The 14,661-nt window shown below is 50.7% G+C and overlaps 4 protein-coding genes across 4 annotated transcripts; 3 read left to right on the top strand and 1 right to left on the bottom strand.

Moving 5' to 3' along the window:
• Positions 1-90: 90 nt before the first annotated feature.
• On the bottom strand, positions 91-3,220 carry DFJ58DRAFT_719208 (uncharacterized protein; the record flags this gene model as incomplete). Its single annotated transcript, XM_041384589.1, has 6 exons — positions 91-437; positions 496-1,450; positions 1,482-1,848; positions 2,018-2,340; positions 2,390-2,680; positions 2,735-3,220. 6 exons carry the CDS (start codon positions 3,218-3,220, stop codon positions 91-93), a joined length of 2,769 nt encoding a protein of 922 aa, XP_041236651.1.
• Positions 3,221-3,308: 88 nt separating this feature from the next.
• DFJ58DRAFT_847261 (uncharacterized protein) lies at positions 3,309-4,549 on the top strand (the record flags this gene model as incomplete). Its single annotated transcript, XM_041393426.1, has 4 exons — positions 3,309-3,419; positions 3,495-3,768; positions 4,146-4,149; positions 4,450-4,549. 4 exons carry the CDS (start codon positions 3,309-3,311, stop codon positions 4,547-4,549), a joined length of 489 nt encoding a protein of 162 aa, XP_041236650.1.
• A 416-nt stretch (positions 4,550-4,965) lies between these two features.
• DFJ58DRAFT_847260 (ARM repeat-containing protein) lies at positions 4,966-7,657 on the top strand (the record flags this gene model as incomplete). The annotated part of the gene is made up of 6 exons (XM_041393425.1): positions 4,966-5,099; positions 5,150-6,479; positions 6,534-6,614; positions 6,676-6,894; positions 6,949-7,029; positions 7,091-7,657. 6 exons carry the CDS (start codon positions 4,966-4,968, stop codon positions 7,655-7,657), a joined length of 2,412 nt encoding a protein of 803 aa, XP_041236649.1.
• Positions 7,658-9,335: 1,678 nt separating this feature from the next.
• On the top strand, positions 9,336-10,486 carry DFJ58DRAFT_624934 (uncharacterized protein; the record flags this gene model as incomplete). Its single annotated transcript, XM_041381093.1, has 3 exons — positions 9,336-9,411; positions 9,475-9,881; positions 9,935-10,486. Coding segments are annotated over 3 exons (1,035 nt in total), but the record flags the coding sequence as incomplete, so codon positions are not given.
• Between the last annotated feature and the right edge of the window lie 4,175 nt (positions 10,487-14,661).

Below are 14,661 nucleotides of genomic sequence, written 5' to 3'. Positions count from 1 at the left end.
AGGCATAGAACTCCGAAAAAACCATGCTAGCATACATATGGAAAGTAAAGAAATGATAGCACACAAAATGGTCTTATCTCGAATCAAATACTATGCTGATAGGGCGAAGAATGTGTGTTTTTCCCAATACTCATTCAACCAAAACTCTGCGGCATGCTCCATGCTATTATAAACAGTGAGGTGTTTATCTGCAGTGGCTCCAAAGCGAGGAACAAGATTTATAGGCGCCCTTAGTTGAGAGAGCGGAATCACGTCCCCCATCCGAACACCATTTGAGCATTTTGAGCGTTTGAGTACATGAAGTTGCGTAGTTGCATCACGATCATGCGAGATATCGAAGTGTTGCACGTAGCTGAGAAATTGGTCTTTCCATGACCATGATGTGCCGCTCTTACCAATAGGCCGCATGATCAGTCTGATCTGGGCGACAGTGTGACCTATACAGGGTACAGTTGAGGCTGAGACAAGTATTGTGACACAAGACAGAATTCACACCTGAAAGTCCACTACTAGGCCATGAAAAGCCCGCACTAGTTTGAACGATAGCTGTGTCATAACGACCTAAATTCCAGGGGTGGCAGGGTGGGGCACAATTTAGTGTTTGAGCTGGTCTGATAGTGTGAGCATCGTGAAATTCTGTTTCTTGTAAGCGAACTTTGAACCAGACTTGAACCCTGTCAAAAGGAAGGATAGCCGTATGTGCCCCTCTTCTTGGACCGCCTATTGCATGGATGTGTTGGTCTCCACAAGTCGCCTCACGCTGAATGAAATCAGCGATAGCTGGTCGCAGATCTGGAAGGGAAAATTTGATGGCGACGTCGTCGATAGAGATCTTCCTAATGGACGCATCGTATGCAATATGAAATGCAGTGCGGCCGACGACAAATGAACGTAATGGAAGAGGTACGGAACCCAGGGGTCTGTACTGCAATGCCCTAGCAATGGCAAAATAGCTGATGACAGGACGACGTGGGAGTTCCTGCACCGCGGAAAGTTCGATTGGAGTGTCAGCATCGGCATCGGCATCGTCAGCGTCAGCATCGATGTTGATGTTCTCCAGCTGCTCAGTAGTCTGTTTTGCATCCAAAAGGCTAGTGGCGAGCTCAAAGCGCTGACACTTTTCGGCACGGTCCAAGTGTCGACATATCTGAGGATCGTAGTTGTGATTGTTGCTTGCCCTTGCAGGGTCTTTGATTTCAGTCACATGCGCATGTTCTGTGACATCCGCAGACCACTGTCTGATGACCCCAGAGTTGCGAATGCTTGGAACAATGTTCTGCATTAACTCCAACTTGGGTATATGCCAATTGGCAATAGGTCTATTACCCTTCCCTCGGCGAACTCCCGCAGCGATAATTGAATCCTTGTTTGAATGAAACTCGTCCAATGCGCCTGATATGCGCCTGATATCATCGTCGTCGATGCGTGGTGACTGCACACGATAACGGAACTGCATGAGTGCGCGTAACGGCAGTGAGAACACCAGGAGCTGCGTCCGCACATACTGCAATGATGTATCGTTGAACATCACGATGACAACGACCGGTAACCTGTTTCAGTTTCGAAATGCCTCCGTGGAAGTGCTGATAACCAGTGATCGGCTGCAAAACAGAAAACCGGAAATCAATCTCGGACTCTCCGACTGCACAAATGAGCCATTGCGCGTCATGGTCCCAGAATTCTTTATGAATGTGGTGAAGGTCTTCCGGTGTAAAGAAATGAGATGGTTCCGCGAGTATCCAGTCTCGAAAGAACAGCTCAGCAACCCCATTCAGGCGGAACTTCTGTGCCTCGCGGAAGAAGGCCTCGATATCGAGGGGATCAGCGCGTGGAACGCACAACTGTAAGCTGCGCAAGAGTCGTGGATTTCGTCCGAGGTTCATGCTGGAAGGCATCCCCAAACTGCTTATACATTGCCATGGTCACTGGCGATGTTTTTGCCACCGACCGTTGCTAACATCATGGCTTCAGGGGTGTCAGCAATATAACTGGCAAGCGGGGGTGAAGCAATAACGACTGTTGCCAATGGGATCCGATAGCATGACGCCATGTCGAGCTGGCCTGTTTCAGAGGTTCAAGAACGATGTCCAAACATTCATGTATGAGGCGATCCTCCAATACACCCTTCATTCGTTTCTTCTTATGCACGAACTTCGGGACCGGTAGTAGAGCGGTGAGAACGAAAGCACTCGAAGACGATTTTAGACGTATATTTATATGTATGTTTGCAAGGCTTATAAGAAGTGGGTGAGCAACGCGATCGCCTGTTAAGGCAGTGATGTTCATCTTGTCGGAGGATAGGATGGTACCGAGGAGGGTCGCACCACTAGGTATAGCCGCCTTCAAGGATAAATAAGCCAGAGACACCGAAAGTCAACATGGTACGCACCTGCATATCCCAAGCATCATTTCCCGTCATCCATTCAGTATATACACGACACCGCTTCTCTGCAGTAGTGTACACCTTGCGAGGCCTGGAATCAATACGATTGTGAAATATGGGGTTGTTGAAGATGCTGGCGATGCATTCTAGAGGGTCGCGCCAATATAAAACTACCGGTGACTTTGTTGTATGCGATGTGGGTATTACTTTGGACATCCAACGCGGACCACTGGGGAGCATTTCAGCTCGACCCCGTAGTTCTTTAGCTGAGGAGAATGACAAAGGTAATTCTTTGATCTAGAAAGTCCAACAGTTATGGAATGGTAACCAGTATGAAGTTCGGACACTCACCATTTCAAGCGATAGGAAGGAATCGATCTTGCCCATGCTCAGGCCCGAACGAAGCAGCCATGCCGCAACTTGCCAATCTCTTCGACCACTAAATGGATAGTAAAGGTTGTTCTTGCGATACACACTATTTTCGTCAGCGTCAAATAGGTTCAAAAAGGTGTAGCCATCCTGATAGGCAAGTGGAGGGTCAGGATAGTATTCGGTTACTTCACCGCCCTCATCCATAATTCCACCTCCCATGATATTCTCTTCATCACCGAATTCACCGCCATCATCACCAAAGTCAACCACCATCGCCTCGCCTCCGAGTTCTGGTTCATGAGAAATGTCGTGCTCGATATTCACTGGGTCCAAGGGTGGAATGAGGGAATTAAGCTTGATGATATCTTCTAGCCACGTGTTGCAGCCAGACCGGGGCTGGCTCATATGGCGAGCGACAGATGTGTGGTCCTTCAGAATTTTTCCGCACGATGGACATTGAGGCATAAGGGTAAGGGTGAGACATACGACAGTCATCATTAACCTTCTGATCGATATTTCGGCATTTTCCGATACTGACTTAAACAATACTACCATGAACATAACCAAACTGCGATCTCTATCAGCACGCGCATCAGGGATGGACGAGCAGATCTCCCGTTTACATCATCGCGAAGGACCATCGGGTGCATATGACATATACAATGTTCTTCATTCTGTCAATTCCTTGGTGATGTCGATCTTGAAATTCGCTTTTTCGATGTACCTTACATTTTAACAGTCCATACAGGATCCAACCGACTCTGAGGCCAACCTGGTGTTGGACCTTGTAAGAGCTAAGCGGCAAGTTTATCTAGCGCAAAAGACACTGGCGGACTGTATAATACGCGAGAACGAAGTGTTGGCAAACTTACTCCGATATCGAGCTGAAGAAGCAGAAAAACGACTGGAGGACGCGGATGTTGGATTAGGGTGCATGCGAATCGCATTTAAGAAGAATGGATGGAGTCATTTTCCTCATCCGACTCAAACACGCGATGGCCGCCTACAAACTGGTAAGCTAACGATACGAAACTTGATGCAGGAGGTTGATTATCCCAGTAGAAGATACTGAACGTGGTCGTCACCTCACCGTCCAGCTTGATTGATCCGAGCGCTCCCTCTTCACATTATTATGATACTCAACTTATGTATATGCTGTTGTTGCATGAATATTTCGCTATGCAGTGTTATTTGTTGTATGTCCTCTCAGGCGTGAATGAACATATGCGTCTCACTCAGATCTTAAACTATCTTCACTGCGGCTGTTTAAGTTTGATCATTCAATTTGAAGCCAAGTCATATCGTACGAAACTGAGTCATATAGACCTAGAGAAAAGTACTATGTAACTACTACCTATATTAGTTGATAAATTCTTGAATTATACTGTAGAACTGTGAGTAACTGGAGACAATGTATACTTTGCAGCCACTGTTGGCTGTGACTTTGGCAGAACTGTGGACTCTGTGGCTCACTGTCGTGGGAACATGATTTGTGTACATTCTGTGGAGAAATTTGTGATTTACTGATGCGCAGTGACGAACGATGGTCGCGGCACGAAGTCAAGAGGATTGGTGCCGCATCTGCTGTTCGCTCGAAGACCTTACTCTATTCTTTCGCTCGTGCCTCGTTACATAATAGATTGCCAAGATGCCCGGAGGGCTGTTGCGAATGATTATATGGCTATCATGCTCAGGGGTGCTGGGTTCCTGAATGGGCCTGAGAGACTCCACCCGGCACCGGATCGCTTCGAAGATAGCGCCAAGCTTGTCTCTCTCGTGGTTTGGCCGCCATGATGCACTTTCTTCTTGTCCAGCAAGTATCAATTTAAGCAAGCTCCATTGCAAGGAGTTGTACTTGTCCAGCCTTGGGAGACCCATCGGACGATTTCATGTGCAGCAAGATGGATCAAGTTCTATCTTTGCATCGTCTGGCAGATTGGGCGGGGCCGGTCTCCAGCTTCTCACCATGAGCAGTCGAGTCAACCTGACGTCGATTATCAGAAACTCTCCGTTCCAAGCGGATTCTAGATGGACAATTCCCAGTCCCCAGGAATAAAACTTACCAGCGAAGAACGTTTTGTCATGTCATCCAACGTCCGTCTTGCCTCAACTAGCTGTGCCACTGCTGAATCACACACCCCGATGCCCCCCTCCCACAGAGATTACACAAAAACTTTCTGGCCCTCTCGACCTTGCTTCAGCGAAGAGAGATGTTTCTACCCCCTCCCCCTTCTGCACTCCTCACCGCACGTGTCATCGAGAATCTCAGCGAGGTTGCGTACCCCGAAGGCATCAAGAGCCCAAGAATTGAGCTCAATGTGAACGTCAGGGATGGCCGATTCAGGTGTGTCTTACCTCTTTTACTTTGAATGTCTCATCCATTGCTTCGTATAGGTACGACCATGACTTCCTTATGCAGTTTATGCACATTTGCAAGGAAAAACCGCCCACCCTTCCTGCTCTGGATGTCCTTGGCATTGAACCCGTCGATCAAGTTTCGTTTCCCATGGCCCGCGGTGGCTCTGGACGTCGCAGCGTCTCTGGTGCGATGCCCGTTTCTGCCAACCGCCAGGGTTCTGCAGGTCTGGGTATCGGTGGCTTCCAGAAACCCCCAAGCGGTTACCAGATGGGGGATCCCCTTCCCCCAGGGAGACTTACCAGCGAGGAGCGGTTTGCCATCCTCAACTCCCGTTCCTCTTCAACTAGCAGTGCTTCTTCCCAATTCCGTTCCCCGATGGTGCGCACGCCCGGCATGGGCGGCTCTGCCCGCCCCAGGTATGGCTGTAGACTCACCAGGGCCGAGAGGCGTGTTGACCCTAACAAGATACCGGTGTCCCAGAAAGGACTTAGATCTGGCTGTGGCGCTGCATCTATCCTGGGTGCTGGCTTTGAGCCCGTTGTACCTCTCGAATTGTCTGCCAACCGTTGGGTGCCCACGCGTACGACCCGCAAGGCTCAACCTGATGTTGATTCACCTGACCTGGTGGACCGTAAGGTCAAGGCGCTGCTCAACAAGCTCTCGATGGAGAAATTCGAGACGATTTCAGACCAGATCATCCACTGGGCCAACCGGAGCGTGAATGAGAAGGATGGGCGGACGCTCACCCAAGTCATCCGGCTGGTGTTCGAGAAGGCGACTGATGAGGCTGCTTGGAGCGAGGTGTACGCGCGGCTGTGTCGGAAGATGATGGAGCAGATCAGTCCTGAAGTACAGGATGATGGGATCAAGAACACAGAGGGCGAGCCTATTGCTGGCGGACAGCTGTTCCGGAAATATCTCCTCAACCGCTGTCAAGAAGACTTTGAGCGCGGGTGGTTCGCCAAGGAAGCTCCTGCTGCAGCCGCTGTGGACACTTCCGACGATCACGCAACTAAGGCTGCTAACGACAAGAAAAGCACCGAGAAAGCTGAGCTCTATTCAAACGAGTACTACGCTGCACAGAAGGCGAAGCGCCAGGGTCTTGGTCTGATCAAGTTCATCGGCGAGCTGTTCAAGCTGCAGATGCTCACAGAGCGTATCATGCACGAGTGTGTGAAGCAGCTGTTAGTCAACGTCGAGAACCCCGAGGAAGAGAAGATTGAGAGCTTGTGTCAGCTATTGAAGACGGTTGGCCAATTGCTTGACACGCCGAGAGCCCGCGCGCATATGGACATTTTCTTCTCGCGCATGAAGGAACTCGGTAAGAGCCATAATATCAGCACTCGTATGCAGTTCATGCTTCAGGTGTGACATTTATTCGGGTATCTTTGTCAGTTGTTCTCACTATCGCGATTTTAGGACGTCATCGAGTTGCGTGACCGCGCATGGATGAGCCGCGATGCTGCGCCTATGACGATTGCGGCTATTCACACGCGGCTGGTAAGATAGATTTATTAGATTGGCGTCGTTGAAAATTAATATATTGACACTCGTGTTACAGGCCGCCGAGGAGAAAGCAACTGCAGAGGAGTGTTTCAACCGTCAGATGAACATGTCTCGCGGTAGATCTCGAAGGGGCGATGACTGCAACCAAGAGGATATCACAGATGGCTGGGTTGTTGTCAGTGACTATGTTCCGCAGGCGCCTCCCAAGGCTGTTAATGAAGCGGAGCTCGGTAAGAGCCATAATATCAGCACTCGTATGCAGTTCATTCTTCAGGTGTGGCATTTTTTCTGGTATCTTTGTCAGTTGTTCTCATCATCGCGATTTTAGGACGTCATAGAGTTGCGTTATCGTGCATGGATGAGCCGCGATGCTGCACCTATGACGATTGCGGCTGTTCACACGCGGCTGGTAAGATAGATTTATTAGATTGGCGTCGTTGAAAATTAATATATTGATACTCGTGTTACAGGCCGCCGAGGAGAAAGCAACTGCAGAGGAGTGTTTCAACCGTCAGCTGAACATGTCTCGCGGTGGATCTCGAAGGGGGGATGACTGCAACCAAGAGGATAACCCTGATGGCTGGGTTGTTGTCAGTGACTATGTTCCGCAGGCGCCTCGCAAGGCTGGTAATGAAGCAGACGTCAAGAAGAAGATTGATGAAGATGTGAAAGAGTTCTTTGCTGTTCGCAGTCTTCAAGAGGCCGAGGTCTACTTCAATCTTCCCGACGAGCACCGCTTCCGGCTCGTGGACAAGCTGGTTGCGTCCGCACTCGAGAGCAAGGAGGCGGATGCGAGGTTGGTCGGTGATTTCTTCGCGCAGGCTACGAGTAACGGACAGTGTACGCTCGAGGCATTTGAGAAGGGGTTCATGTCCACGGCAGAACTTTTGAATGATGTTGCCATCGATACTCCCAATGCGTTTGACTATATGGCTATCATGCTCAGGGGTGCTGGGTTCCAGAATGAGCCTGAGAGACTCTATCGGATCGCTTCGAAGCTCGAATGTAGCGATAAACTAGTCTCTCTCGTGGCTTGATCTGCCTCACTTCAACTGACATTTTCGATCCATTTTATTATTATTTTGCATTATCTGTTTTCGTTCGCTTTTTGGTTGTATTCTGCACGTTCGTGGTGTTCTGCAAACTGACATATAGTTGACATTCTCATAATACAGAGCTTCATAGAGTTATGCATTATTATATACTACACAAGGACTCCCCTTCGATTGGCTGCACGACAATATTTTATATTGTATTTACAGTAGCAACTCAGGAAATACTATATTAGCATCGTCTCTGCAAATAGACAGTGTCCCTTCGCGTTCTCACTCTTGACAACGCTGTACACAATCGACCGTGAGCGAAGGAATCAGTCCAAAGGTCGAGCACGATTTGCGCTAGCGTCAAACCGCGACATCCATCAAATGTAGTTGCATATGCGAGTCGCAGAGGAAACTGTCTTTGACTCACTGTCCATGACGAATGGTCTGTATGGAATGCGGGGGATGCAGTGGCTTTCAAATGTATTGAGAAGTTGGACTTTGAGGAAGCGACAATATTGCAGCGCGACTACGTGCACACGCGCGTTTCTGACAATCCCATTTTTACCGAGAGGTTACATACTCCAGGATACGTATTAATTAACATGGTAGCGGTCTGCACAGCTTCTTTCAGGCTGTCTGAACTAAAATAAGATTCTTATCAGTTGTGTCATATGTTACTTACGAAAATCAGCAATTTGTCTAGAATTTTGTCATTGAAAATCCATCGACGAGAGGGGAAATGATAACAACACAGCATGACGTCGTCGTCGGCGGTATCTCCGAGTCGTGTAGAAAAAGGAGGTTTCGGCGCAAGTGACTGGGCCTACATGGACCCCTCGAGGATCTATACACCACAAAAATATTGTCAGCAGGTTTCGAACCAACTCGAAGAGAAACAGATTTTCACTCTGTTACAGTGACCACTCGGCTAAGACCAGTTAGATGGACCTCCGAGGAAACCATCCATGAGTCAAGGTCAAGGTGTATTCCGGTTTCGAACCTGCACAGTCCAAGAGATTGCTTGCCTCCGGATCATCCACACGCACAAACAATATTGGGGAATCCCAAACGAGTTTCTCTCCATTGTTTTCAACGTCGCTCATCCCAAACACATCATTATTCCTGAGGCTGACCGTTTCGTCTTGCGATATGATATTTGACAGCCTACATTCTGATTTTTCGGCCGTTCCAGCAGAAATATCCATCGGAAATCTCCGAACCGTGTCATGACTGCCATCATGGACGTTGATTATTAGGTTTGAGCGCTCTCGTGCCGCTGGGCAATATTAGATCCGCGATCATGTCACAAGGCAAACATTCGCAGGCTTCCTTCGTACTAGTACACAGGTCACAAGTCTAGGATTGATCATATACAGCAGTACACAGCCTTATTGCAGCGCATGGTGGGCGCAAACAGTGATCGTCGCACCCCTTTTTCGGGTGAGCTCTTCGAGTCTTATCTATCGACTGCTCTCTTGCTTTCTCTCCCCACAAATCACTCCTCCAACTCACAATGTCTACCTTGCAAAATGCCCCAGCTGGTACACGTCGGGCATACCCCTTTCGCCCTCCCAGAGTAACAGAGTCCTCACAACCTGACACCTCCTTCATCCTCAAAGATCTTGCAGACAAGGTAGCCAAGTTCAAACGGAGCACGGATACTCTTAGTCCTGTAGAAATTATAAACGTCAAGCCCATTGCTTCATACTCGTGGATCGAGGCTGCAACGCCAACGATCGCCGTCCCTGGTAAGCATATAGTCCACGTCTGAGTAAGATCAGGTTGATCAACGTCCTGCTGATGTCGCATAGGTTCTCCCAGAGTCTGGTTCACAGGCCCCAAGCGCGTCCCTGCTGACTCTGGAACACGCTTTATAGACCAAAATGCATTCTACATGCGAAAAATGTCCCCCCTCATCCCGCTATTCGCAGCCATCGATGATATGAATCCTAGTTTTGATTACAAGCAGTTCGACTTCATCACGGACCGCAACAACCTTCGTAAACTTCTCCGCTGGGCCAGTGGCTCATCGGATGAGAATGACTTCCGCATCGATATCGATGTAGCAGGCTCGACGTGCTTGTTCACGCGCCTTGAGGCACAGAACACGGACACCGTGCAAGGCTTTATGGGGTATGGACATGAGTATGAGAAAGCGGCCACGAGAGTCACTCGCGGCTGCGAGAGAGCTACTGGACATCATCGCATGATTTCCATCGTAAGACTCTTGCATCCTCAGTCGGGTCACTCGCAATATAATGCATTTGACAGGACATCGGTGGACTGAAGATTCTACTTCGTTTCACGATTGAGGCATGCACGTCTTCTACCAATGACACGAACGACGAGGACGACCTCCTAGCAGCCTTCTCAGGCCTGGGTATTGGCGGAGCGTCTGCCTCCAGAACCCGGGACACTAAGAAGCCTCAAGCCACGGTGCCAACCGTCCGTGGCGTATCCATCACCCAAACAACTCCACGCAAAGTCGTCCCGCAAGCCTCTCTCATCGAGCTCAAGACACGCGCTGCCCACCGAGAGATCGACTGGGCAGAAATTTATCCACAGCTCTATCTTTCTCAGACAGCATTCTTGTATATCGCGAAGCACGAACGCGGCAACTTCAACACCCTGGAGAAAGTAGAGCTTGGCTCGGTGAGCATGCAGACACATGCCCGCCGTGCTGAGCAGGGTGTCGCGAAGTTGAAACTCGTGCTTCAGGATATCTTAGATGCTGCGAAAAAGGAAGATGTGGGGGTAGGCTTGAGTTTGGTGTCAAAGGATGGCAAGTTGGCATTGTACAAGCGCCATGAGGGGACTGGAAAAGGGCCGGGAAAAGACATCACAAACAAATTCAATTGATGTGGGATTACTATCCTGGTAAGTAAGTAGTATCGAGGCACGCTTTGACAACTCGCGGTGTAGGATATAGCTGGAGCGATGTTTGGGTATTGTGATCGAATTTGAAAGACGTCTTTCTTGCTGTACACAGGATTGATGCAACGTCGGTAATTCGCGAGACTGATGGCTTGTCCATGCAAGACCTCAAGCAAGATTCCTGAGTTAAAATGTGATCGCTGGAAACTCAATATGGGAACACCGAGAAACGACAGATGAACCAAACCGAACCGCGTTCTTGTTGCGGACGAGGACGTGACGTATATCGGCTGCCTTTGGCACATTTTTATTGATAGAATGCATTGTATATTTGTTCTACATGGGGAAAATGTCCCCTCTCATATCCTATACTATTCGTAGCTGTTGGCGATACGAATCCTCGCTTCACAGTAGAGTCCAGTAACTCGACTTCATCATCGGAATAGCCTTCGCAAGCTTCTCTGCCAGGCCGGTAGCTCATGTACAACAGAATATACATATGTACAACCAAATTCGATACTGCTGGCAGGCTCTACGCATAGGGATGTCCGACACGAGGCCTTAATTACAAGGCAAATCCTATTGGCGTATAAAGAGAGTTTACAACAAGTGTACAAAGGCTATTCTGCTGGTATAAAACTAAAATCTAGTACTATGGATTGATACAGAACGCAACAAAAAGTGAACGCGAAGATACTTGACTAAACAACCACGAAATAAGTACATCATGACGCTGGCAGATGCTTGGAGACAACAAGCGGTAAACTACATAAATATTATCCGCGTCCTACTGGTGTTCCTGCCAGTCATACGTAGCAAACACTGTTGAATTCATTTCCGACATTTTGATGGGCCATTAGAGGTGTCCGATTCGAGTGCGCTGTTGCTATTGACCGGAAACTCATCCGGAGTTCGCTTTCTGGATGTGCCAACATGGAGGACAGCGGTATTGGGCCTCGGAGAGGGGAGGGGTGGTCGAAGCTCCTGTTGCTGAGTGTCGGGAATTGGGACCGATGGCTGAGAGCCGTTCATTAGGCTGTGCGTTGAAGGTTCAAACTGAGGATGACAGAGAATTAAAAGAGGTTTCACGAAATGAAAAAAAAAAATCAAACCTGAAGCAAGGCAATATCCTTCGCAAGTTTCTGCCCCTCGGATAAAATATCAAGACAAGACCGCAGTCCCTTCAAACACCATTGTCGTTCGAGCCAGGAAAGGAGGTGACGATTCCAGAAAACATGGAATATGTGCTTGAGAGTGTCGTTCCATGGATTTGGAGCACGCGACAGATGAACAACCCAGTTTTGAGATGCATACTTGAGAGCGTCGGAAGATGATCGACTTCGTTCCTGTACCTCCTTTGCAAAAGCTATAAAGAGATTTATAGCACAGATGATCTCCCTGTCAAGAACTTCTGGTGATGCAGAGGTGAAATGATCTTGGGGTATCAACGCCAGGAACATCGGAAACATCAAGAAATCCGGTAAGCTTTTGAGCTCCTGGACTACTTTGAAGGTTGGCAGTGAAGCCGATTCCGGGAAAATGATATAGTTGCTGATTGTTTCCAACGTACTCAAAAATTCTTCCGTAGTCGCCCATACGGACCCCGCAGGAGTAGATTGCCACGCTTTGCCATGGGGCGTCTGAAGCCAGTTTCGTCCACCCAGGGTCTGAAGCCAGTCTTGCCCGCCCGCCGGGGTCTGGAGCCAGTCGTACCCTTTCTGGGTCTGGAGCCAGTGTCGTCCTGCCTCGGTCTGGAGCCAGTGTCGTCCTGCCTCGGTCTCCAACCACTCCCGCCCTGCCTCGGTCTGCAGCTGCAACCATCGTCCTGCCTCGGTCTGCCGCCACTCTCGTCCTCTCACAGTGTGCAGCCAGTTTTGTCCTCCCTTGGGCTGCAGCCACGCTCGTCCGCCCTCGGTCTGTAACCACTCTCTTCCTGCCTCGGTCTGCAGCCACTCTTGTCCTTCCTCGGTCTGCAGCCACACTGGGCCTCCCAAGGTCTGCAGCCACTCTCGTCCTTCCTCGGTCTGCAGCCATTCTTGTCCTTCCTCGGTCCGCAGCCACCACGGTCGTCCACTGCTCTGCAGCCACTCTCTTCCTGCCTCGGTCTGCAGCCACCACGGTCGTCCACTGCTCTGCAGCCACTCTCTTCCTGCCTCGGTCTGCAGCCACTCTCGTCCTGCCTCGGTCTGCAGCCACCACGCTCGTCCGCCCTCGGTTTGCAGCCACTCTCGTCCTCCCTCGGTCTGCAGCCACTCTCGTCCTCTCACGGTCTGCAGCCAGTTTTGTCCTCCCTTGGTCTGCAGCCACTCTCGTCCTGCCTCGGTCTGCAGCCACTCTTGTCCTTCCTCGGTCCGCAGCCACCACGCTCGTCCACTGCTCTGCAGCCACGCTCGTCCGCCCTCGGTCTGTAGCCACTCTGTTCCTGCCTCGGTCTGCAGCCACTCTTGTCCTTCATCGGTCTGCAGCCACACTAGACCTCTCCAGGTCTGCAGCCACTCTCGTCCTGCCTCGGTCTGCAGCCATTCTTGTCCTTCCTCGGTCTGCAGCCACCACGATCGTCCAAGCTCGGTCTGAAGCCACGCTCGTCCGCCCCCGGTCTGCAGCCACTCTCTTCCTGCCTCGGTCTGCAGCCACTCTCTTCCTGCCTCGGTCTGCAGCCACCACGCCCGTCCGCCCTCGGTTTGCAGCCACTCTCGTCCTCCCTCGGTCTGCAGCCACTCTCGTCCTCTCTGGGTCTGCAGCCACTCTCGTCCTGCCTCGGTCTCCAACCACTCTTCTCCTGCCTTGGTCTGCAGCCACTCTCGTCCTCTCTGGTTCTGCAGCCACTCTTCTTTTCCCCAGGTCTGCAGCCACCGTCGTCCTGCCTCGGTCTCTAACCACTCTCGTCCACCCTCGGTCTGCAGCCACTCTCGTCCTCCCTCGGTCTGTAGCCACTCTCGTCCACCCTTGGTCAGCAGCCACTCTTCTTCTCCCCAGATCTGCAGCCACCGTCGTCCTGTCTCGGTCTGCAGCCAGTATCGTCCACCCTCGGTCTCCAACCACTCTCGCCCTCCCTCGGTCTGCAGCCACTCTCGTCCTCCTTCGGTCGGCAGCCACTCTCGTCCTCCCCAGGTCTGCGGCAGCCACTCTCTTCCACCCTTGGTCGGTAGCCACTCTCGTCCTCCCTTGGTCTGCACCCAGTGTCGTCCTCCCCAGGTCTGTAGCCACACTATTCCTCCCCAGGTCTGCAGCCACTCTCGCCCTCCCTGGGTTTGCAGCCACTCTCGTGCTCCCTCGGTCTCCACCCAGTCTCGTGCTCCCTCAGTCTGCAGCCAGTCTCGCCCATTCGTAGTCTGCACCCAGGCACACCCGTCCACGGTTCCCAGCCAATATTGTAAATCTGAAGTACGATCTCCCCGAAGCCATAGCATACAGATGAGAACTGACAGTGGCTCTGGTGGCCGAACCAGGAAGGATAGCGAATTTTTTAATCGATGGGGGTCCTCAGGTTGCATAGCTTGGCTCTGTTTCTTCAGTTCTGAGACCGCATCCAAAAGGGCCGTGCTTTCTGGAATATTTTTCGTCATCAAGCGAAAAGAGGAATCAGCGAGTAGGGAGTGGGGTGATGGCATATCATGTTCGCGTACTTGAGGGAGGCTGCAGTTTGAGGGGTCGGAAACATAGTCGCGAATGGACGAGTGATAGATATTCACGGGGAGAGTGCTGTCTGTAGGGATATCTATGACAGACCGTAGCTGGATCAGCGTTGTCTGCACATCTCTCCCCAAACCAGGGCCAAGAAGTGACGAGATTTGCGAGATGGGAAGAGGGTCTGCGAGGGCGGTGACGATGGACAAGTGCATGTAAGCCCGCTTGGGGTCAGCACACGTGGAAAGGATAGAATCGTATAACTTGTACACCTCCGTTTCTGGCAGCAGTTCGCTCGTCAGCTTGAGCATCAGCTGCAGCCGACCATGGGGATCATCGTCTTCATCGTCGATAATAAACTTCATCATCGTAGACGCCACGATGAAACGTCTGCCCGCTCGACTCGCCAGCTTCGCAAGATCATCCTTCGATGGCTGAGGGAAATCAGAATGGCGACTTGCCAGCTCTGCGAAGGAATGCTGCAAGAAAATATAGAT

This window comes from Suillus subalutaceus (assembly GCF_016647625.1).
Source record: "Suillus subalutaceus strain FC151 chromosome Unknown DFJ58scaffold_210, whole genome shotgun sequence".
In the NCBI taxonomy this organism is placed as follows: Eukaryota; Fungi; Basidiomycota; class Agaricomycetes; order Boletales; family Suillaceae; genus Suillus; species Suillus subalutaceus.
This window is presented reverse-complemented; position numbering and strand designations above follow the sequence as displayed.